Raw genomic sequence first — 25263 nt, forward strand, 5'->3', positions numbered from 1 at the left:
TGATGATTTACATAAACTTTTCATTAGTTGCAGCAAAGGCAAAACTTTCTCTGTAAAAATACAGCATTATACAAATTTAATTACCAAATACGCATGCCTTGGCTGTTGAATCTATTTTCACATAGGAAAGCTAAGCGATGAGTAGAAATTCCTTCCAGACATGTCATCACGGTTTGGCTTAAATTTGAAGTAAAGAAGTACCTGGGAGGCTGAAGGTAGATAAGCCTGTCCTATGCAACTTCATCATCCCACACAATTTGAACCCTCATGAATCTTAACAAACACTTGAAAAGACTAGAAGTATATTATGTTCTTTGTTCACAAGATCACTTACTGAGACCTTAGGCTATCCATAGGCTTTTTATGCAGGGAGATATATTGTATTTTCTGAGAGTCAGCTGGTATATTAATTTATTTTATTGTTGTTGTTAGCTGTGAAGTCGTGTTCGACCCATCACGACCTCATGGACAATGTTCCTCCAGGCCTTCTACCATCTTCTGAAGTCCATTTAAGCTCACACCTATTGCTTCAGTGACTCCATCCAGCCACCTCATTCTCTGTCATCCCCTTCTTCTCTTGCCCTCAACCTTTCCCAGCATTAGGCTCTTCTCCAGTGAGTCCTTCCTTCTCATTAGGTGGCCAAAGTATTTGAGTTTCAATTATTTTATTAAATTTAAAAATGTTTCCAATACTTTGAATCAGAATATATATCCTCAGCATGTAACAGAAATTTCAGAGCTGCCTTCTCTATCGTGTATCTGCCTTATGGAATAATTTCTCCCAATGTTGAATGGACCAGCTTTGCTGGCCTTCTGGAAGGCCATGAAGACATGGCTTCCCCACCCCACGTCCCAGCATTAAACCAAGAATACTGGTGGAGACTAGCACATGTGTATTTATATTGTGAGAGAAATTTTTAAGAAACCTCAAGTAGTTTTCTTAAAGGGTATTATATGTTGTCATTTTGTTCACCATCCTTTAAGATGAAAAGCCATGTAAATCTGTTTAATACATAAATACTGGCTACATATAGATAGATAGATAGATAGATGATAGATAGATAGATAGATAGATAGATAGATAGATAGATAGATAGATAGATAGACAGACAGACATCAATCCTGAAAGTATATCTATTCTACCTCCCTTTCATGAAATGAATATGCATCTGCTACCCACCCAAGTCATCTACCTAGCCACTAAAAACAAATCTGTTTAATTTCAAAAACACTGCTCTGTCATGAATCTCATCTAATTCTCAGGTCCCACACTCAAGATAGGCTTTTGTAATTAGGACAGCTGAGCAAGGTGGGTAGCAGGTTGATGGTTGTTTGAAATAGGAAGCTATTCCAATGGGACCCTTATATTATAAAACACCTTTCAAGTCAGACAACACAGGAGAACAGCAGTATACTGTAGATAGATAACTTCACTATTGATGTGGCTATTATTTAAAACCCTCTCATTTTATTCCAGTTTGTGCTTCCTGAGGTCCCTAGATATCCAGGGAAGATGTACCAGATACAGGAATTTTCACCGCTTTCTCCACACTTTTACAAATCTAGTGCTACCCACCTTGCTCAGCTGTCTTTTCCTGTGACTTTGGATACAGGAAACCTTTTACTAAGTCTTTTTCTTTGTGGTGCTATTGTTTCATCCCTTTTCAAGCTTTATAATAAGATATCCAATCCCTTCCTCTTCCTCCATTTGTCCAATTGGTCTACTTTGTCCTCCACTCTCTTCCCATTTGTTGAGATCAGCTCTTTTTGTGCATGTACATGCTACTTTTCTCTTTTCCACTGTGATGCAACTCCTCCGTCCCTTGCCAATTTTCCTCCGCCCCAGCCCCCATTCTCCTTCTTTCTTCATCCCCTCAGTTCCTTTAAGGAAATGTTTCAATGGGTCAGGTGCGGATCCACGTAGCATCTGTGCCCTGCTAATGCCAATAGGCGCGTGGCAGATTGCCAATGATGTTAAATACAGGCAATGAGTTTGGCTGCCCTCCTACTTCATCATTCAAGCCTTTAAATGCTTCTGAGAGTGTGCTCTCAGAGTCGTCCCACCCCCCCCCCATACACTTAAAGAACTTAAAGCACTTTCACCAAGTGGAATCCTTAAGCCTGATCGGTTTCCTACTGGAATAATTTTTTTCTTAAAAATTCATCTTATTCTATTAATGCGCGATACGGCAGAGCAATATACCAATGGCAAAACAGCCACTATTTTTTTTCCTATTTTTGCAAGGCCCTCGTGTAACTTGTTCTTATCAAATGATACAAGGTAACTTTAAGCCCTTTAAATCTCTGTAATAAATATGGCATAAACAAAATTTGTTTAGAAGACCAGTATCTATCTATTTATTTAAATCTATATCTGTATCAGTACCTGTGTTCATACTTACACCGGGGGGGGGGAGGGAGCGAAAAAAAGAGAGGGGGGAGAGGGAGAGGGAGGGGAGATTTCACCAGGACCCTCTGCTCTCCATCCCAAATTGTGTAATTCCCATTCTGACTTTGGTTCTCTCTTCATAGAACACTAGGCTGAGAGCATGCAATACTCCTAAGAAAATACCAAACTGGCTATTGGAAAGGACTACACCATATTCCACAAAGCAGGTGATAAACTGACAAAAGTAACCCAGAACTGCAGGTCTTCACTGCTACTGCACTGAATTTATTTTTCTAATCTGAGGAGAAAAAAAGTAATATAGTACCTGCATGTGTCTCTCGTTCTTGGTACTAAAGCCAACAAGAGAATAAGAGCAAAACCGAGCTTCAAAGGAGACTACTTTCGTTCTTGTTCAAGTCTTATTTCTATCCTAGGTCATCCAGATGCAGACTGATTTACACACAGAATGGAGACAATTTACTATATTTAAACTTGAAGGATTGTACATAAATGCACATAGTAAGAAATGCAAAGATGGAATAATTCACCAGAGGTAGTAAACATTAATAATTAAAAACAGTGACTCACACTGTTATGAGAATGACCTATGTTTCAGGTAATGAATGGTTAAAGAATACTTGCTTGCTCATTTTGCCCTAGGTATTAAATACTCTCTTTACTGAATGTATATACTTTTCAATTATTGTATTCCTTAGAATGGTATTTAGAATTGTAATACAATTTCCCCCTCCCCCGCTCATTCTGTATACGACATTGTAAAATATCAGTTCTTTTGAAGTATTACATGCTAGATCTGTAAAGTACGTTGTAGCCTAATAGTACAACTGCTATAATGCCCATTCAGATGGGGATTTTATTTCTAAGGATAGTTACCAGGAAATTATGATATAAGCATTATAGGCATTTAAAAACAACATGAACTATTCTGGTTGTCATAGTATTTATATTTTTCCATTTTCTTGGTTATGAATAACATTTTCTATCAGTATATTAAAAACTACAAATTTTAAATTTTATATCATTTATGGACTCTTTTTCTACAAAATGAAAAATCAGTAGTTATAATAATTAAAAACTAATCAGCTTCTTGAACAATTAGGGTTTTCCCCCCCCCCAAATACTATGATTTTAAACTCAAGAAATTATTTCAAGCTCTGAACAAAAATAGAATCCAGATGGGATGAGTAATATGAAAACAACCAAAATCATTCATAGCTCTTCCTTGTTTTCCAATTTAATGAATTTCAAAAACCTGTTACTATTAAAACAAAGAAGGAAGCTTGAGTGAAAACTCAAGTTATAATCCAAGTATTAGAAAGCAGAGTTCTATGCTGACTTATAGGAGACCAAAAATATGTCATTTAAAACAATTTAAAGTCTCTAACTCAGATTACCTAAGAGCGGTTTTCCACCCATCTACCCACAGGACTCTCCCTGCCAAGAATGGGGAGAAAGATGAACTGCTATGTTCCCTCTTATCTCCTTTAATCAACAGGAACTATGGCTGATTTTCAATTCTCTCAATGAAAAAGAAGTCTTCTATTTGTAGAAATCATATTCCGATTCCAAACCATGGGATCTGCATTAAATTCTTGATTATACTTAATAAAGGGAAATATCCGCCTTCTTACAATAAATAAAATAAAATGCATTTGAGTTAAAATCTGATACTTGAAGTGTTGTAACACAACGGAGGACAATCAATGTAACAGTGTGGCAATCATTTATTTATCTATTATTATTTATAATAGATCATTCACAGAATGCTTCCACATAATCTGACAACAATTGCTACATTGAGCAAAAACTTTCAAGTATATGCTTTTAATATTTTCAGTATGAAGAAAAAAAACAACAAAAAAGTCAAACAGAAATCTTTCACATTTCATTCCTAAACATACATACATACATACATACATATATATACACACACACATACATACATACATACATACATACATACATACATACACACATACACATATACATTCTCTGATGCTAAAAAGCTTTTGCATGAATAGCGGATTTCATTATGCTTCTATGTTATTGCTAAATATTTTAGTTTTTATAAAACTATAATATATCTTGATCAGTCAATAGATGTAACAAAATTAGTAGTTTGAAGCAGTATATTCAACAAACTGTAGCATCCTATTTACGGCATCCCAAATACTGTACTTTCAACCTAGGTATACTTAAGAGAACCAGTTTGCTGTAGTAGTTAAAGCACCAGGTTACAAACTGGGAGACTGTGAGTTCTAGTCCTGCTTTAGACACAAAGCCAGTTGTGTACGTTGGATCAATGCCTCTCTCTCAGCCACAGAAAAGAGGCAACGGAGAACTACTTCCAAAAATCTTGCCAAGAAAATTGCAGAGACTTGTCCAGATAATTGCCAGGAGTCAACAATGACCCAAAGGCACTGTCCCCCCCGCCTCAAAACACACACACCATAAAATAATTTTTAAAGTTGGCACAAAAGTGTGTTTGTTAACATGATAAAAATATTTTTGCTGATGTGTTGCTAGTGACTCTTATTTTTAAATTATAATTATTCTAAATTGATCAACTATATAGCATATTTAGAAAGTATTTTAAGTTATGTTTCTGAGCTCAACTTACATATTTCTGAAAATGGTTTAACTTAAAAGAGTGCACAAGTAAGCAACATAGAGAATTTATACTGGCATTTAACAATAACAGTTGTTTAAAAATATTTAATTATAAACTCAATACAAGGCAACTTATAAATCAGGCAATATTACCTTATTTCATTTCATTTGCTATGGAGGAAATTAAAAAAAACCTTGAAGATATAAATTCATATCGGTTCTGGAAAAAAGATTTTAAATAGCAATGCAGATATATGGCACTATTAATGTAGTACATTAGGATTAAGCAAACATGGAACTGTGTACTAGCAACAGCTTTGGGAAAACACTCTACATAGTAACAGTTTTGCTATGTGAGTAATATCTTTCTGAAGAAGTATATCACAACACTTTTAGTCCAATCATCATTATTATATTTATTATCCTATCAAGTCCACCACAGATAATGTTTTTTTTAAAAAAATTAGCAAGTATTTTTCAGGCTTACCTTATCAATCATCTTGCGTGCTTCCATCTCCTCTGCATTTGGATTTTCCAGTTCAATAGTGTAAGTACCTTTATCACTTTGGTCATCATCATCCTTTTCAAGATTCACTGAAACAAGCTGAGTTTTTAGCTTCTTCTCCATGTCCTCGTTTGGACTTGGTCTGTGCCCAAGGCTTCCTGAACTTCTTAACAATGTACTTTGTAAGAAAGGTAGTGCAGCAGAAGGCTCTTCTGATTTTTGCTTGAGAAGTTTTGCATGCACCGCCCTGTGCTGGGTGGAGTTGTTCTGGGCCAATGATGGTGGAGGTTTTGCTTTTTCAGTTCTTGCAAGGGATGCTGGAGAAGGTGTTTCAGGGCACAAACCTCCTATATTTTGAGAAAAAGAATACGATCTCCTCTTCCGAGGATGGCCTTCGTCAAAGAACTCAATCATAAAGGCAGTCTGACTTAAAACAGGTTGATCTGAATGTTTCTCTACATTCAGAGCTTTCGAATGTAATTTTTTCTGTTCGGTATAATGGTGCTTTAAATGATCTTCAAGTGCAGCACGTTTACTGTAAAGCTTGTGTGCCCCAACATTTTCTGAATCGCTCTGTGTTCCGTCATCATGTTTATTTCCTGCAAAGACAAAGAAAAGAAAAATCTAGCTCTCTATATTCAGCATAATGTAAAAAGAGCATTCCTAAGTAATACATATACAGTATTTGGTTCTCTGTTAGCTCAACGGTTCGTTAACAAGTCTGCAGGCTTCCCATAGCAACAACAAACTCATTCAGACTTGCTATACAATAATGGAGTCATTTGCCAGCTCACCACCAAGCGATTGAATTGCCTTATTCAAAAGACATTCAGTTCTTAACCAATCATGCTCTGATGAAATCTGAACACTATATTACAACTGTACCAAAATGAGGGCACAAGAGATTATTTTCAATCAATATATATTAACCCCTTGTTAAAAATAATTCATGAACTAGGAAAGAAAACTTAGTTCGAAATGTTCATGAAATGTTCTATAACTTTTACACCTGTTAATTGTTATCTGCAGAAAACTTAATCACTTGGGTCTCCAAAATACATATCTTCATTTGCATTAATAGTGATAAAACTTAAGATTTTTCTCTCTCTAATTAAATAGTTCCTGTGAAAAATTAGTGTAGAAACAGAGTTAAATATTAATTGCAGTTTAGAATCACATGGAAAAAATTCTAAATAAAAGTAAAATATCTACCTGAATAAGTATAAAGCAAGTATAAAATATGGAAGTCTTTACAATAAAAATATGCCACAATGATCAACAAGAATTTCTCCATAAAGTTGTTTGGCTGTAAAATGCACTATTTTTCCATCCATAAAACCACAGAAAACAGTTGTGATCTAAATACTGAATACGTTTATTAAAATCTATTTTTCTTTCTTGACCAGGAAAGACAAGCCCTGAATAACATGCTTTCATCTTCATAACAGTCCTCATAACAATTACTTCATAGCAGTCAGTAATTGTTTCTTGGCCTCTTAGATGCATATTATCAAGGCTGGAAGTAGTGATAAAACATGGCTAGGGATTATACACAAGATGTTCAATACTGTACATTACTGCAATGCATTTCACACTCAGCAGTTACAACACCTGCTGATAACCCATCAATTTTAGGTCAAAGAAAACTTTTGAAGAGTACCTCCAAAAATATCTAAAACCATGTCTTTTTTAAAAAAAGAAAAAAACAAAACAAAACAAAAACAAAATTAGAACTAGCAACTGTTTGTTTGGAACCTGCCTGTTGGCTCTATATTTATATTTTAACCATTATAATCATTAAATCTGCTTTTAGCTGGAAACTTTTAGTTTCTTTTCATTATGAATACAAAAATACCACAAATCCTATTTTTCACTTGAATTCTATTATAAAGCATTACTGGAAAATTATATCAGTTTATGTATACAGGTTTTAAAGCAAATGTTTATTTTGTAACTGTAATAATGTTTCAGTTAACATCACAAGCTTTGACAAGCACAATGCACAATGTTTTGATCCTGGTACAATTTGTTGTTAATCAAAATGATTAAAAAGTTTTGACCTGCAAGAATCCTAACAAAGTGTAGTAACTGTATACATTCCTAGCAAGTATACTTACATTATGTGTTCAACGCAAAAGAAGTAAAGCTGAAATTATTTATTTTACCTTTCAGTCTCTTCAAGTAGACTGGAACATCACTCTTAATACTTTTTGAATCTTCTTCTGATGCTTCCCACATCATTGTTGGGGGATTGTTTTGTGCTAACCAGTTTGCCACTTTACTTTCCGGTGCCATCATCACAGTTTGAAGCCCAGAGAGATCCTGAGCACCAGAAGGAGACTTCTTAGGCTTGGGACGCTGATCTGGAGTGAATTTTGTGACATGATCTTTGATGGTTACTTTTCCTGGGGTGCTATTATCAAATTCAATAGTAAAAGAAGCATGCCCTGCCCCTGCTATGTGTGTATCTTTTGTTGGGATCTCATGAATAGTACCCTCAGGTGTTTGTGAATGTTGCTGGGCTTCCTTTGTAGGGATTTCAAAATAACTTGGTTCCCTACAAAATGGGTAAGATTCTTCTCCAGTTGCAGCTGCAGATTGCTCCTCAGCTTGCTTGCCATCTGTGCTGCCTCCTATTAAGAAAAACAAAGATATTGAATTCTCCAGTATTGGGCAACCCCAAGTCTTCAAGGAATTTCAGAATCAGTAAGAAAGCCAGGTGAAAATTCTTGAAAAAGAAATATAAGTTTGTGCAGAAAGAATGAAAAACAGTTTCAGAACTGCAATTTTTTTCCACCTTGTTGGTATTTTAATTCTGGAGACGTGCATTAAAAACTAGCATGCCCCACTGAAAGTTCATGAGGAATGCCAGAGAAAATTTGGAATCTGTTAGATTTATTGATGTCAAATGTTGCCATCATTTAGTGAAGTCATAGGTGATATCAAAGAGATGATTTTTTAAAGAAAGTAAAAAGAAACTCCATGGGCCAATATTGAAATCTAAGTGTAGATTTAGCCTTAATGCAGATTTAAATTTTATTTTAAAAATATTCCTGGGAAGATCAAGTAAATATGGGAAACTGCAAAGATTTTAGAATTTTTTTGAAAATCCAATTTTTAAACTACAGAAGGGAAATGAAGATCAATTTAAAATGAAATTTACTATAGCAGCAAAAAACCCACGACAAATGTGGAACTGTAAATTTCTTATTTTCTGATGAGCAAAGAATGTAGCAGAAGAAAGACAGTGTACATTCTGAATAAATGTTAAAGCGTTTGTGCAACGTTATGCAATTAGCATAATAAGCTTGACAGCCAGGTGTAAAGAATGTGAATAGAACCACAAGCAACTGCTGCTGAAAAGAATATTGGATAGTAGATTGAAACTGCTGAATTAAGAAACATAATTTACTTTAAGATGCTTATAAAAAACAAAAAGAAAAATTTAAGATATTAATAACATTTTTAGGAATCTTTCAATATGCTTATAGTATAGATGAAATAATGGTCCCGTATCATGCAGAATTCATTTTGCTCAACAAAGCAAGCAGTAAGCAGATTCCATGATGATGTTCAGAAATAATCACATTTAATTTAAACAGAAAGGTTCTTTAGAATGGCAACAGGAAAAGGCTCTGTATCTATTTTTATAGTTGAAAAATAAATGACAATAGCAATGAATTAGAAATAGCATGCAGTATTCTATGATCACCAATCTAAAAGAAGCACTGCAGCAGTTTTACAGTAATGATGAAAGGTTAAACTTTTATCTAATTTTGAAAGATTATTTTACATCCAATTGAAACACAAAGCTTTATGCATACTGTGTTAAGATTTGAGACAGAAGAAAAATGTCTGGAATGTGCAATTTATTGTTTTCTGGGAAAGAGATAAATTCAAATCAATTAAAAGAAAATTTCAGTAAGTTAATCGATAGAAAAAATGTGTTTTCTTTTGGGGAAGAGAGAATATGCATTTATAAAATATTTAATTTAATTAAGCAACAAATCTAGTGTGTTTATCTGTGTAAAGATATAAAGAATGTCTTCATATCTTTTTTTAAAAAAAAACATTTGTTACAGTATAGAGCAAAAGGTTCACCTGGATAAGCAGAACCTTTAGTTGTTGTTGTTCAGATAGCTGTTACCAAATATTTCTTTTATGCTACAGCTCCTCATACAGAATCCTGTTTTCTACAGCCCATGTAGAATATCTACTTCAGTATCTTTGGATCAAAGTCAGTGGATTACGTTCAACTAGGTCTGATTATTAAGGGACTAGTATCCATCAGCTAAACAATTTTTCTTCTTGCTATGTATTCAGCAAATGTGTTCCAAATGGCTGGAGGAACTTCTAGAGGAGAGCTGAGCTTTCTAAAGGTATGGAGGAGGAGAAATGGAGAGTAGAGTAAATCTTGCTGAGTGAATTGAAGTCTTCCAGAACAACACTAAAGATTTTAAAGTATCATACTGTCCGGACTGATCTCCCAGTATGCTTTTTATAAAATCTCTCATTTTTTCCCCTTCTTCTTAAAGTGAAAGCTATTACTGGAACGTACTGGAACGTTCTTACATCCCTTTAGCTCTGCAATAAATACTGCGGCATGCAAAAAGTTAAGGACTTCTCTGCCAAGATATTGTATAGGGGGTCAGTTGCTTGGTTAACACACAATGCAGAGCCATCCATATAGCAAATGAATTGTATATGTGTGAGAATAACTAACTGCACATATGAACCCAAAATCAGAAACCAGGACTCTGGAAATGAGAACAGCAAGCTTTTGTTTGAAATGGAAGAAAGCACAACACAGCAGGAGGCAATAAATGCCTAGGACAGACATGGAGCAGCATTGGTTAATAACAAAGTAGGAGTGGCAGATGTAAAGAGCAAACTGGGTAAGGAAAGTCAGGGATGGCTGGTAGCAAAGACTGTGGAAGACCAAAAACTGAACTGAAACATAGTGATTCCTGATGCACACTGTGACCGGATGGGATTTTGGACTTAGACATATTAAACCATTGTTTATGTAAAAGAAAAGGATTCTATGTAGCAGGAACGATGAAACAGAGTTTTTATGATATTCATTAGTACAACAGATTGTTTCTAGGTAGAGAGGAGTAGCTGTCCATACAAAGTAATGATGGCAATGAATAATTTCTTCAATGGCCAAGTTATTTCCTACTAACTTTGTAACAGTCTTATAAATTTTATCCCATGAAACTCTCTCTCCCCCCAACCCATCTCACAGGGTTGTTGTTCTTGGGAAAACAGGAGGAGGAAAGGATATTAGATATGTTGTGGTGTAACCAGCTGGTACAGAACATGAGCATATGAGCAATTTGGGGCACCTCAAAGTGGCACCTGTAACACTGCCAGTTTGCTTCCAAGGTATTGGTTAGGATCTTTAAAGCCCTACATGGCACGGGACCAAGAATCTGTGGAACTGTTTTCTCTCCATTATAGCAGTCTGTCCCACCCAGTCAAGCAGAGAAAGTATGCTACAGACACTACCAGTTAAAGAATTTTGACTGGTGGGATCCAGGAAGAGAGCCTTCTCTGCCATCACACCTGCCCTTTGGAATATCCCACCCCCCAGAGGTGAGGTAGTCCCCATTCCCCTGGCCTTTTGGAAGAGTTTGAAGTCCTGGTACTGCCAACTCATATGAGGCTCGTAGAGGAGTATGCAACATTGGGGTTGGTTAGTGTCTTGAAGGCCCCCCCCTTTTTTGAATCTTAATTGTTCTGTCCTTGTTTTAACTGCCTTTTATTGAAATATATTTGTAGGGTTTTAATATTTTTAATTGTACACCACCAAGGCTGTTTCTAAATTTGGCAAACAAACCAATGTTTGCTGCATAGTTTATAAAAATAATAAAGGTGGGATAAAAAAAATCAAAATAAATAAATCTTAAAATGAAGCTAGAAAGGTTGGCTTTATTAATTAAAACTGTTCCAAAATGTAAGATTTACGTTTTTTAACCAAAATCCTTCAGCACGTCAATAATAATTTCAAGTCTATGAACTGATCCAGGCTTAGCTGCAGAGTTATTTCAATAACCAGAAGCTTTGAGAAATGCTTATGGAAAAACTACTTATTAGTTAAGCTTGGTTGGCCCATTTCCTCTGAGAAATTTTGGTTTATTATTTCCATTCAAGTTAACCTCAGAAGAGAAAGCTGCAGCAAGTCTTAAAGTAGTGTTATAGCTAACTAGCCCTATTCTTTTCTAAGATATTTCAAGGTATTTCCCTCTTGCTTGCTTTGTTGTTATTTTTTTTTCCCCTTTCCTTCCACAAGTGTCAGTTGGCATTCTAGAATCACCAGGTGTTTTCAGTCCTCATTGCTCTGTCTTTGCCCAGTTGTCAAAAGTTCAGTTGTCTTTTGAAAAAGCACCTTTGGGAGAATCATGACCCTATGGATGACTGAGAATCCCCACAGACCTTTCCCTTACAGTATTTCTGTAGATTGGGGTGTGTGCCGATTCTTTGTATAAATGGGGGAAGACATCTTCGGCGCAATGTGATTGTGGGGCTTCCCGACAGACTATCCAACATTTATTTATTTATTAGTTGAATTTATATACCGCCCTATTCCCGAAGGACTCAGGGCGGTTCACAGGGCAGTTAAAACAGTACAAAAACAGAATAAAATGGAATTAAATTAGTACAGGCCCACAATTCATAATAACAATAAAATTAAAATTTTAAAATTAATATAATTTAATATGATTTAATTAAATACTTTAAAATTTAAAATCCCTCAGTCCAGGCCAGACAATTCGAACAACCAGGTTTTTAAGTCCCATATAGTGAGGGAATGCATTAATAGAAAATACCCAGGAGATTTTAAGGACTTCCCCTGCGTAACAACAGTAGCTACTGACTGGATTTCCAAACTCGACATCAAATTCTGAAATGTTATTTCTGGTTTCCTCTTAGGTTTTATTACTGCTTCTTTTTAATTGTTTTACCTGTTTTAACTTGTAAATATGAAATGTTTTTAATATTGTGTGTGACCAGCCATACGCTAAATAATAATAAATGTAGATTGGTTTTTCTTGAATCTCCATACGTCTTTCCTATGCTTGTGAATGGAACAAATTTTGTTACGTAAGGATTGGCATTTGGAGGAGAAGAGATATATACACACAAAGACACAAATGTATACAAAATGATGAGACACACTTGCTGGGGATGCTCAATTGGGGGTAAGTATCCTGAAATACTTATACTGAAGTTACATGATAGCAAATTCACATATAAAGGTAAAACATCAGGATGATTGCTTTGTGCCGTTTTCAAGCACCACAGAAGCACATTTATAAATATTAAAATGAAGGAAGTCAAACTCTTTTTTGAGTCTGGAAAAAATTACTAGCTTGGAATCTGTAGCATCTACAAAAACCAGTGACAAGATGAAATATTGATTTAAACGTCAAATATCTGTGCAAGTACCCAGACAGTTAAATGGCAGAATTGTAGTAAAATCCAGAACATCTTTAGTCATTATGAAATGTTGTGGTCTCCGACACTTTTCAAAGGGTTTACTATCAGAGGAATTGAACCTTTAGAAAAGACAGACTGCATTTATAATTGATGTCCTATAGTTTTTCATCTAGCTCTAATTTTATTTCAAAGCTTGACATTACTTATTGGTTTATATCCAATGATAGCATTTCTGACTGCTAGGACCAGATTTTTACAGATCTCCCATGCCTGCCTAAATACTCATAACAATGTATTACTGAGAGTTGGGGGATCTGTGATAATAGACTAAAAGTGCAATGGACAGCTGCAGAAATGACAAAAATGAAGCAGAAGGAGAAGAAACAAATGAGGCACATATACAGTATTTTGCAGTTTCCATGCAGTGTCAACTTGCTTCTATATATTTTTGAAAACTGAGTTATTTTAGTTCTGCAAATCTCTGCTTAAGAATATTCTATGCAATCACTGTAAGCCCAATAAGTTAAGTAATAGTCAAATAAAACCAGTTTAAAATGTGTGAACAAGGATGTGCCAGGAACAGAATTAATTTACCTTCCATAGGCTATTTCAAAATCATTTTCCAGATCTAAAGGGCAAAATTTAATTTACGCAACCTTATTCAATTTCACCAGTATTCTTTTTGAACTGTAGGGAAGGCCTGAGTGAATACATTTATGATGAACTTGAATGATGAAATCCACCAGAACTCTAAGTGTTCAGAGCAGAGCACATGGGAAATCCTGATTATGAAGTGCCTATTTAACTGCCAACAGTAAATGAAAGCTTAAGCCTATTAATGGGTTGAACATAAATTTATTGCCATATTGTTTTGTTTTCTTTTTTGCAAGAGCATTAAATAGTAAACGCCTGAACAATTCAATGGGGATTAAAAAGGGAGATACAGGTAGTCTTCAATTTACAACAGTTCCTTTAGTGATCATTCGAAGTTACAATGAAACTGAAAAGTAACTTATGAGCATTATTCACATTTACGACCACTGCAGCATCACCTGATCAAAATTCAGATGCTCGGTAACTAATTCATATTTATGACCGTGGCAGTGTCTAGATATACAGTATGATCACCTTTTGAGACCTTCTGACAAGCAAAGGGGAAGCCAAATTTATTTCACAACCATGTTAGTAACTTAACAACTGCAGTGATTCACTTATCAACTGTTGCAAGAAAGGTCGTAAAATGGGGCAAAGCTCACTTAACAAATGACTCACTTAACAACAGAAATTTTGGGCTCAATTATTGTCGTACGTCTAGGACTACCTATAGTTTAAAAGTGAAAATTAAAAAAGGCTTAATTATATATTCCCAATATTATCAACAAATTATTCATGAATATTTATAATATGTTCTATAATACAATAAAAATATTATTCTACCAAAAATATTATTCTTCTGCATTTGATCAGAGTCAACTGTGCCTCCTCACTAGTACTTTTCCATCAAAGCTTTCAATTGTGGCAGGTGGAAGAAAACACTAAAATAATCTGATTATCTTAAGGCTATTAAAGCTAATTACATCTAGTTGGCTTAGCAGCAAGTAATCTAGCATTTCAATCTTCTCATTAAATCATGCCATTCCATATCCTTTCTCTTCTAGTCAAATGAATTGCCATTTTAAAAACAGTGAAATGTGGAGGGTAATATGGCTTAATCTGGTATAGCTGTTAAGCCTATTTTAAGTTGCTTTAAAAACAATATAAGAAAAACATTTTGATTTATTATCGAAGCCAATTACTTATTTCATTCAATTCTGATACTGCCTAATTCCAAGACAGTTAGATATACTGAAATGCTACCTGAGATTTTAATAAATGTCCCTCCCCAAAAACCTGCCACTCACCCAGCGTTTAGATACATATGGCAAAGATAATACTGATTTTAAAAAATCTAAGGCAATTGTGCAGAAGCATTTGCAGAGATTCCTGCTCATTTCCATTAATGGATCCCTTCTGCACAATCCATACACATACTTCATACACATTATATAGGTGGGGTGATCATAGTGCACACAGTATTTGTCACTGGCTCAGACTGAAATAAATTCAGTATGGAATCCACTGTTTTCACTGTGCTTTGCTTGATATTTCATTCATTCATTCACTCTACATCCCAAGAACTCTGCCATGGTCCATCACCTCACGTTTGGCTACTTGGGTATATATACTGTTAGACTCTTTTCAGCTAATACAACAATAATTTCATCCTTGCTTTCACAGAACTTCTTTTGCTATGTTGATGCCCACCAACTACTTAGCAATAGCACTAGCACGTAGACTTATACACCGCTTCACAGTGTTTTACAGCCCTCTCTAAATGGCTTACAGAGGCAGCATATTGCCACCAACAATCTGGCTCCTCATTTTACCGACCTTGGATCAAACTCCTGGCAATCGGCAGAATCAGCATGCAAAACTGCATTCTAACCGCTGTGCCACCACGGCTCTACACGAGCTCTTCATATTCCCGTTTTGATTTATTGCCCTAAATAATTTGTTGTATTGAGTAAATTTGGTCACTTCATTACTTGCAGATAATTTAGAAGTGAAATAAGGCAGGGAAAGCAGGAAAAGCAGGGTTTCTGGAGTTCCTCTCAACCACTTAATAGCAGCTCTACGTAGGGTCAAGGAAGAAGCAGGAAAGAACATTTTGACCCACCACATAATTGCCTCTATGTTCAAATGCACTGAGAGAATTTCCCAGTCCATTCATATATTTTTTCCAACATTTCATTAGGTAGGAAAGAATAAAAATTATTTTCAATAGTTAAAATTGTTTTAAAAAATTATCCATTGGAAATATACTATAGTCTGTACATTCCTGTTCTCAGACTCCTTTCTAGTAACTATTTGTCAATTAATGAGATCATTCCCTCTTCTAAATCTATTTAAGAACTTTTGATGCAAGCCTGTATATTTTTAAATATTGTTATAGTACAAATTTATGCATCAAGATAAGGTTCAAGGTTGCTAGAAAGACAATTGCTTTTCATAATTTTCAGATACTTTGAAACTTCTTTCAAACTCAATATAGACAGATCATTAAATAAACTGGTAGGGTCAATGATTCTAATTCAATGCAAAAGTAGATTATTTTGGTCTTAATTTGTGATGTGTTCCCAAGAGTAGTTTGGTGGCATTATACAAGTGGTTTCCCACTATCTTCTTTCAAAACATTCAGTCAATTTGGTGAACAGTTCCGCAAGTCCAAAACAAGCCCCTGTCTACTAACCAAGTCAACCATGGTTAGCTTCCAAAATACTCAGGTGATCAAGATCGGAGATTCTCAACCTGTGGGCCGTGGCCTACTGGCCACCGGGCCACGTGAGTGGCTGATCAGTGTGTGCACATGTGTACAGCCCCACTCATGTGAGCATCGCCATGAGCGTCATCACGGGTGTTCACGGCCCCTCTCGCTTGAGCATTGCAGGTGCTCATGGCCCTGCTCATGTGAACAATGGGTGTTCATGTGTGCACACACGGGCGTACACACATTTACCCCTCCCACAGAACTATCACTCCCCATCCCTCTGCTCTGGGCCACCAACCCTGAAAGATTGGGGAACTCTGATCTAGATGTAGGCAATCCTAAATCTTCAGGGTTTCTAACCTTTTTTATTTTTTCTGATTCAATAGCTAGGTTGATCAAATTTATTTAATAAACATTTAAATCAATTATGTGCAGCTCTATATAGAGATTGCTAAAGTAGCTCTCAATTTTTCAGATTATCAAAAATAGATCTATTTTGTTAAATGTAATAGAATTTCAGAATATTCATGGAAAATTATATTCAACAACTTCTGGTATTTGAATTTACTTCTGAAATGCATACAATACCACAATCCAATATCTAAAGTGTTAAATGAAAAAATAATAATATGTTGCCCATTTAGTCGAAATGATAATATGTCTCAAAACCTTTGGTTCAGTCTACCAAGCTATCAAGTTTTAATATAAAAGAAAGGTAAATTATTAAACAAATGGGTAATAGTAAACTATTTTGGTTAATTTTAATAAATTATTTTATTTTATTAATTATATTATTTTAATATAATTAAATGATTTATTTTAATAAATTATACTTAAATCAAATTTAGCTCTGCTAGTCATTTTCACTTTTGTCCAGCAATATGACCGGTACACTAGATGTAATCCTTGTTCTAAAAAGGATTACATATCCCAAATAGACGTAATGAAATTTTGAAAAGTCAGTTGATTTGTTATATTTTTATAATCAGAGCAAACCCCGCTCTCTTTTAGCACTGAGAATGTTACCTAACTGGATTACAAAATGTCTGTAAGAAAACAACCAAGCTCAGAGAGAATCAAAGTCTTCATGTTTAATAATTCTTCACCTATTATGTGGTTATAAACAGGTATCTTTTTACCATAACCCACCCTTTATCTGTAAGCACATTGACAAACACATAGAACTACATATTTTAATGCTCATTTTGCCAATGATCTAAAATGTATAGCCTGCTGGAGCTAGCCAGCTCCACTTAGAACCAGCTTCATAGAAACACTGCAAATAGTCAGAACCATTTTAACTGGATTGCAATTGGGCTGTTCTAAATAGCATGAAGCTGTATTTGAACAGCAACTTGCCATAGAGATACAGAAAAGCCTTAAGACATCAAAACACCAGCCTTTATGCTTCTGTAACCTCTCCTTTGATATCAATCCTGATATTGCTTTCTATTCTGCAAATCTTCTAAGTGCTCCTCTCTGAAGCTCTTTTCATGCTTCAACATTTATGCTGGATTTCTCTGAAATGAGCTTGATCCATCAAGCTGTAAATTGGAGCCAAAACATTGCTTTAGCCCCTTTTTTCTTTTGCTTCTCTCTCACCTAACTCTCACTGAAGTCTTCTCATACTTTCCCCAACTTGCAGACTGAGCTGCCTCTTATCATCAGATTGTTGTCTAGGTTGTGGATCTTCTTGCTGTGTTCCAAAGTCATTCCTGCATGCTATCAGAATACTACAGACATTAATAATCTACAATATACTGACTTTTTCTTCTTTCCTCTGAACCAGCATTGTTCTAATATACAAGAATTTTCATTTTAAACTAACTGTAGATACTGATCTGTTAAATTATTAACTTAGAAAGAAACATAGTATACAATAACTACAAACCTTATCACTTGTGAAAAGGACCTGGGGAAAAGTTACAGGAGGATTTACCGTCTGGATAATCTCACCTAAAACTACTATTTCTTGTGCTTTCTCTTCAGGTTTAACACCTTGTCCACAGCCATTCTGCTCTTCAGTCTCATCATCACCCCACCAAGATGGCTGCCCATATAATGGTGTACCGCGAGGCACTCCAGAAAGATCTAAATAAACAGAAAAACATTTTTCTATGAAACAACCAATGTAACAATATGGTACAAATAGTTCTGTTACAAGCGCAGATGCATTTTAAATCCTCTTTCACTCGGGTGTCTTTAAGACTTTGTGTAATCTAAAGTTTACTATACAAATTGCATCTTTGCTCATACTGTAACTGCTGACAATGCAATTTAAATAATTTGCTTTGAGTTTCAAGTGAACTTTAAATCCTGTTTTCCTTTTTTACACTGTTAATATTGCAACTTGCTGGATGTTACAGGATGAAATATTTGCTCTAGGACAAAAGTTTATTTGCATTAAAAATGCAAACATATAGAAGGTAATGAAATAGACAGCAACCATTTATACCAATTCACAGAATATAATGATTTGTTATAGTGTAATTTTCTGTTTCCATTTATATCTAATCAGAGAAGCATACTATGATATTTTAGAAAAGTGGTTTATTTGCATATATGGAATGAGAGTATTTTTGCTACCATTCTCCAGTATGAGAAAAAGTTCTGACAATCTTTACCATGGGTGGAAGAAAGTAATTATTGTTCCCCCAGCAAGTGTCTTCAGAAGTGTCTGCAGATGATCTCCAGGAAGAGAAAGTAAAAAAGGGGAAGGAGGAATCTTTGAATTTAATGGGCATTCATGTTTAATTAACATTTCTTCCCCCTGAACAATCTAACAAATTAAGGTTTCACTGTGGAAATTAAATAGGATGCTGAATCAGACCGGTAACTAGAACAACCAATATAGAACACATATTAAATGTTTCAATCACTTAATTTCAAGACGAATTGGAATAAAATTGAACGAATTCAATATTCTGAACTATGGTGGGCAAAACATTCTGAACTTGAACTCTCTTGAATCCAAAAGCATCCTATGGTGAGCTTCACATTGGTTTGAATTCAAAAACATTTTGTATATTCCTTTTCTGAATCCTCTTCAAAGGCAGAATAGCAAGACAATGCCATATTAGTGTAATGTAGCTATAGCTGTAGCTGTGCAATTGTGACAAGATTAATATTTTAGACAGGGTTTGGCCCTCAAGAAAGTTTACTTACAAGTTTAACCTGATGAAAAAGTACTCCTATACTTTTATGTCACTCATGTTTCTGCTTACTGTACTGAATCCAAGAGTATGCTAATTTTCTCCTGTGTGATCTTTGAAAGACAATATAAATCCATCCCAGCCTGGTTACACACTATCTTTGACATAGCAGAGGAGGAGCAAAAAACCTTTGCCTTTGTCTTATTTTGGTTGTCTCAGGCTGTCTTCATCCATCTACTCCCCAAAATTTGTGTAGGCTTTCCAGAGATTGTTTAGAATTGAGGAAATAAAAAAGAAATTGAGTCCCATGCCTTTTATTTATTGACATATAGATCAAACATCCCAGTAACTATTCCACGTATTTTCACATCAATATTAAAAGGCATAATAGCTCAAAAACTGATGGACGTATTTATCTGCATAGGACTAATTGCCAGGCTTATACAGTCTATCTTAGGTATCCAGGTATATCTAAGGCAGGCATGTCAAACTTGCAACGTCATGTGACGTTGCGTGACATATCACGACTTTTTCCCCATTGCTGACAATGGGACGGGCGTGTTTTTTTTTTATTGAAAAGTTTTACAATACATTTTTTAAAAAGACAAAACCCCTCCCAACCCCCTCCCCTCTCCCCAACCCTCCCCAACACCTCCCTCCCTTCCCCCTCCCCGACTTCCCAGAGCTCAATACAGGGTATAAAAATACAAGCAATCATAGTCTACCTTATGCAAACAACAATAAAATATTAAATCTATCGCACTTTAACTCTTATAAAATAACTACAAGCAATATAAATATCACATCAGTACTTATTCAAATGCTAGATGAAACTTTTTAGTCCCATATTTATTCTGAATATAATCAATCCATCTTCTCCACTCCACAATATATCTCTGTTGCGTTTGATCTTTCAAGTACGCTGAAATCTTTGCCATGGACGGGCGTGGTTTCAGTATGATGGATCCGGCCCACGGGCCGGCAATTTGACATGCCTGATCTAAGGGGTTCCTTTATTTCCTCATACATTTCTTAGCTACAGAAAAGAAGATAATGTAATTCTTTAGCTGTGAGAGAAGGCTAAACTGGTAATTTAGCACAGAATACTCGTGCTTCATGCACTTACTTTTAAGGGCTATCAGGCTGACACTGTTATTGAATCACTGTCCGATTTATGTTCCTATAAGGCATCTAAGAAGCCTTGGTGGAGCAGTGGGCTAATGCCTCCTTAAGTAACACCAGCTGCCTGCAATTAGTGCAGGTTCGCATCCCACCAGGCTCAAGGTTGACTCAGCCTTCCATCCTTCCGAGGTAGGTAAAATGAGGACCCAGATTGTTGGGGGCAATTAAGCTGACTTTGTAATAATGCCGCTTGGGGGGGGGGCGAAAGCCCTAATAAGCAGGCATATACATAGAATGAAGGCTATTGCTAAGCACATTGGTTTGTGCTTCTTAGATTGTAGGCCGCCCTGAGTCTTCGGTGAAGGGCGGGATATAAATGGGATTAAAAATAAATAAATAAATAAATCTTTCTTTAAATAGCAGTACAATACTTCAAAGTGCAAGAAAAATCACAAAACATTCTCAAACACACTTGTACTTTTATAAACTACACAGTACTGAACGTGGAAGAGAAATACAAGAATCTGAAGTGTCCTTAATAAATTGGCTGACAGTATTACAAATTATTTTTCATACATAGTTAACTCTTGACTGCTGTTTATGGGCCATTCTTGACTTATGGCCACAGTTGGGATTCTTTGTTAAATGCTGTAGTCATTAAGCAAGTCAACTTGCAACCAGACCCGATCTTATGTCCATTTTTTATCACAGTTGTTAAGAGAATCACATTAAATGAATATAGTTTTACATTGTTTTTGTACTATATTATTTTTAGTTTTTTTTATATTGTTTTTTAATTGTTGTGAGCTACCTACTCCTGCGTTTGTGATGGGCAAATATATAAACAGAAATAATGAATTAAATAAATATTCAGCATGCTTTAAAGTTTGTAGTACTTATTTAATTCCCTCACCTGCTGATTTTTCTTCTGACTTGAGAGCATCAATCACTTTGTGATGAATTTCAGCAGTGCGGTCTTGTACTCTTGGTTCTGCAGTTTTGCCACTGCTTAGTTTTGCCCCGTCTCTCTGAGGATTTCTGAGATAATTGTAGCTGACTAGTAAACTTCTCATGCTGAAGAGCATACAAAATCAATCAGACAAAGCAAAAAATATTAGGACCTATAAAAACATGTTGTTTTAATACATATAACAAAATTGATTAATATCTGATTCAAATTCTAATGCAGAAGTTCATTTGTCAAATGATCCATTTTAAGTAAACATACTTAAATATAAATGTTCATGTGTTCATCAAAAGTTACAAACTGACACTTCCATCTGGGAGCCATATGTAAAACTGTTACAATTTAAGCAATTCAATCCAAGCTTCAGTGGGGAAGTAACACCCATTTAACCTTTGCTCCATTCAAAGCAACTGCAATAGCAGCACATACAAAAGGGGACTATCACTTAATGGGATTCAGTCTTTAACTACAACACAATGCAAGAGACAAAGTTTAGGGATTTGTTGTTTTTTTTTACCTTAAGTGCTTCTTCAGGCACTCTCAGCTCTCCTCTGACTACAGTGAAAAGATTGGTATGTAGGACACGCTAAGGAAACAAGTGACACTTGTCCCAACTATTTCAGAAATTTCAAATTATTTTAATGTACAGGTTTTTGAGACACCACAACTGTTTATAGCTTCAATATATAAGCAACATGGGCAGGCTCTCTCTCTCGCTCTCTCTCTCTCTCTCTCTCTCTCTCTCTCTCTCTCTCTCTCTCTCTCTCTCTCTATATATATATATATATATATATATATATATATATATATATATATATATATATATATATATATATATATATATATATATATATATATATCCTTCAGTATAAAACATAGGTTAAAAAGGTGTAGGAAGGGAGGACAAAAATGACAATCACTACTATATGCTAGTGAGCTTGATGGGAAAGACGCATATTCCTTGGCATTCTGGGGAAAAGATAATTTACAAGGGACAAAATATGGCATTGTCCAAGGTTAGGAAAAAGGACAGGAATTTTCCAGACACAAACATACACTGTTCTTCTCCTAATTACAATATTGCTTATTGTTACTGTACTTTTCAAATAAAATATTACACTGATCTCTTTATATACACTGGCCTTAGCGTTCTCTCTCTCTCTCTCTCTCTCTCTCTCTCTCTCTCTCTCTCTCTCTCTCTCTCTCTCTCTCGTCACATTAGACATACTAAAAACAATTTATATTTTTAAACATAAAATTAATCCTGCTGCTAGCAGTATCATGGCTTAACATTCAATAGTTTGGAAAATTATGAAAATTAATTTGTAATTAAACACATGGCTTCCCATTTAAAGCAAATTGTATCATATGCTATAATTAGTCAATTTGGACATAATGCCAAAACATTTAGCTGAAATATAAGCTACATGTGTGCTTAAAATGTTTTTGATATAATATATATGGAGGAACTTGATGGAAATATAAGTATTTAATCTAATGTAAGAACAGCAATAAGAATTATCTGAATTAACTTTACTCAAAATATCTAGTTTGTTTCAATTACCGTATATACTTGAATATAAGCCGACTCGAATATAAGCCGAGACCCCTAATTTTACCCCCCAAAAATGGTAAAAGTTGGTGACTCGAGTATAAGCCGAGGCTGGGAAATGCAGCAGCTCACCTTATGCTCCTCTCCAGAGATCTTCCCTCAGCAGCGGCCGGCAAAGTAGCTCGCACGCGAAACAAGCCCGGCAGAGGAGCCGGAGCGGCGAGCAGAGGCGCCCGGCCCAGATCCTGCAAGGCCCGGCCGAGACGCGCCCCCAGCAGCGGAGCTGCTCCGGCTCCTCTGCCGGGCTTGTTTTGCATGTGAGCTACTTTGCCTGATGCTGAGAAGACCCGCTTGGGCACTCGGGTTGGTGTCAGTCTCCGCAGGCCCTTCTCGTTTCCAGGAACGTCAAGCGCGCTTGGCTCCCCACCCCCACGGCAGGGCAGGGCAGGGCAGAGACTTGCTCGCCCTTCTGACGGCCCTGAAGAGAAACGAAGGGCTTGCAAACTCCCCGCGAGAAGCTGGGCGAAGCGCGCGGCTGGGCGAGTGTGTGCCTGCGCGCGTATTTACGAAAGAAACGCTCCGAGAGTTCTTCTTTCTCCGCCCCCTTGGGGGGAACTCTAGCGACTACTGTAGCCGCGCTTCTCTTCTCGGCTCCGAAAATAGGGATTTCTACTCTCTCTCTCTCTCTCTCTCCCCTCCCCACCCCGCATTCTCCTGCCTCTTCGATTGCGACAATAAAAGGGCGAAGGGTGCGCTGGTTTCTTCCTCCTTCCTCCCCCCCTCCCCTCCCCTCCCCGATTGTCAGGTGAGGCAGCTGGAGGTCTGGCCGGGAGATTGTAGCCGTTTTGAAACGCCGCGTCTTGAAACGCCCGATCAGCTGATTTTCGGGTGGAAGAGCCGCGGCTTGAATCTGTTTGCATCTGCCTGAATTAGACCGAAACGGCCTGAATTTGACCAGAGTTGCTTTGTAATGGCTGGAGGAACTGCAGAGGAGGTCTTGCCGGGAGATTGTGGCCGTTTTGAAACGCCGCGGCTTGAAACGCCCGATCAGCTGATTTTCGGGGCGGAAAGAGCCACGGCTTGAATCTGCTTGTATTTGTTTGAACTTAACCAGAAACGGCTCGTAATGGCTGGAGGAACTGCGGAGGGAGTGAATGCTCCAGCCTGGAATATTTGGAAAGGCTGGGGGAACCGGATGAACTGCAGCTTAAGCGACTGTTCCCGGAGGAGCCATGGCTTGAAACGCCCCAGTTTTGGGGCAGCGTTTGCTTGTTCCCTCCCTCCCTCCCTCCCTCCCTCCCTCCCCTTTCCCTCCTCTCTAAATCCTTCCTTCCTTCCTTCCTTCCTTCCTTCCTTCCTTCCTTCCTTCCTTCCTCCCTCCCTCCCTCCCCTTTCCCTCCTCTCTAAATCCTTCCTTCCTTCCTTCCTTCCTTCCTTCCTTCCTTCCTTCCTTCCTTCCTTCCTTCCTTCCTTCCCCAGCCCTAATCCGGAAAGTGGAAGGAAAGAAGAGTAAAGGCTGGGCGGAGGAGGAGGGGAAGTGCAACCCTGCACTATTCAGCTCAGTGAAGTCACGCTTGAAACGGCTTGAAACGCCCGATCAGCTGATTTTCGGGGCGGAAAGCGTGCGGTGTTGTTGTGTTTTTTTTCCTCCCCCCGAAAGTGAACGGCAGCTTTCCGTACTAGTGTATTGGCATGTCAAGACACCAGCACAAAGACCAAGGTACAAGCAGCCCTCCTTCAGTCATTATTGAAACATTTGATCAGCCCAACTTCTTCTTATTATTATTATTATTAAATCTGTTTTTTAACCAAGCGTGACTTCACTGAGCTGAATAGTGCAGGGTTGCACTTCCCCTCCTCCTCCGCCCAGCCTTTACTCTTCTTTCCTTCCACTTTCCGGATTAGGGCTGGGGAAGGAAGGAAGGAAGGAAGGAAGGAAGGAAGGATTTAGAGAGGAGGGAAAGGGGAGGGAGGGAGGAAGGAAGGAAGGAAGGAAGGATTTAGAGAGGAGGGAAAGGGGAGGGAGGGAGGGAGGAAGGAAGGAAGGAAGGAAGGAAGGAAGGAAGGATTTAGAGAGGAGGGAAAGGGGAGGGAGGGAGGGAGGGAGGGAGGGAACAAGCAAACGCTGCCCCAAAACTGGGGCGTTTCAAGCCATGGCTCCTCCGGGAACAGTCGCTTAAGCTGCAGTTCATCCG

General features: G+C 36.9%; 1 protein-coding gene across 1 annotated transcript in view; it reads right to left on the reverse strand.

Moving 5' to 3' along the window:
* The window catches only part of CEP170 (centrosomal protein 170), a 97083-nt gene that overhangs the window by 48016 nt on the left and 23804 nt on the right, over window positions 1-25263 (reverse strand). Inside the window, 6 exon segments of the mRNA XM_081316125.1 lie at window positions 5508-6124; window positions 7691-8158; window positions 18232-18366; window positions 21463-21569; window positions 21571-21623; window positions 22034-22090. Of these exon segments, the coding sequence (XP_081172251.1) occupies window positions 5508-6124; window positions 7691-8158; window positions 18232-18366; window positions 21463-21569; window positions 21571-21623; window positions 22034-22090 (1437 nt within the window).

This window comes from Vipera berus, assembly GCF_964194415.1.
Source record: "Vipera berus genome assembly, chromosome: 1".
Classification (NCBI taxonomy): Eukaryota; Metazoa; Chordata; class Lepidosauria; order Squamata; family Viperidae; genus Vipera; species Vipera berus.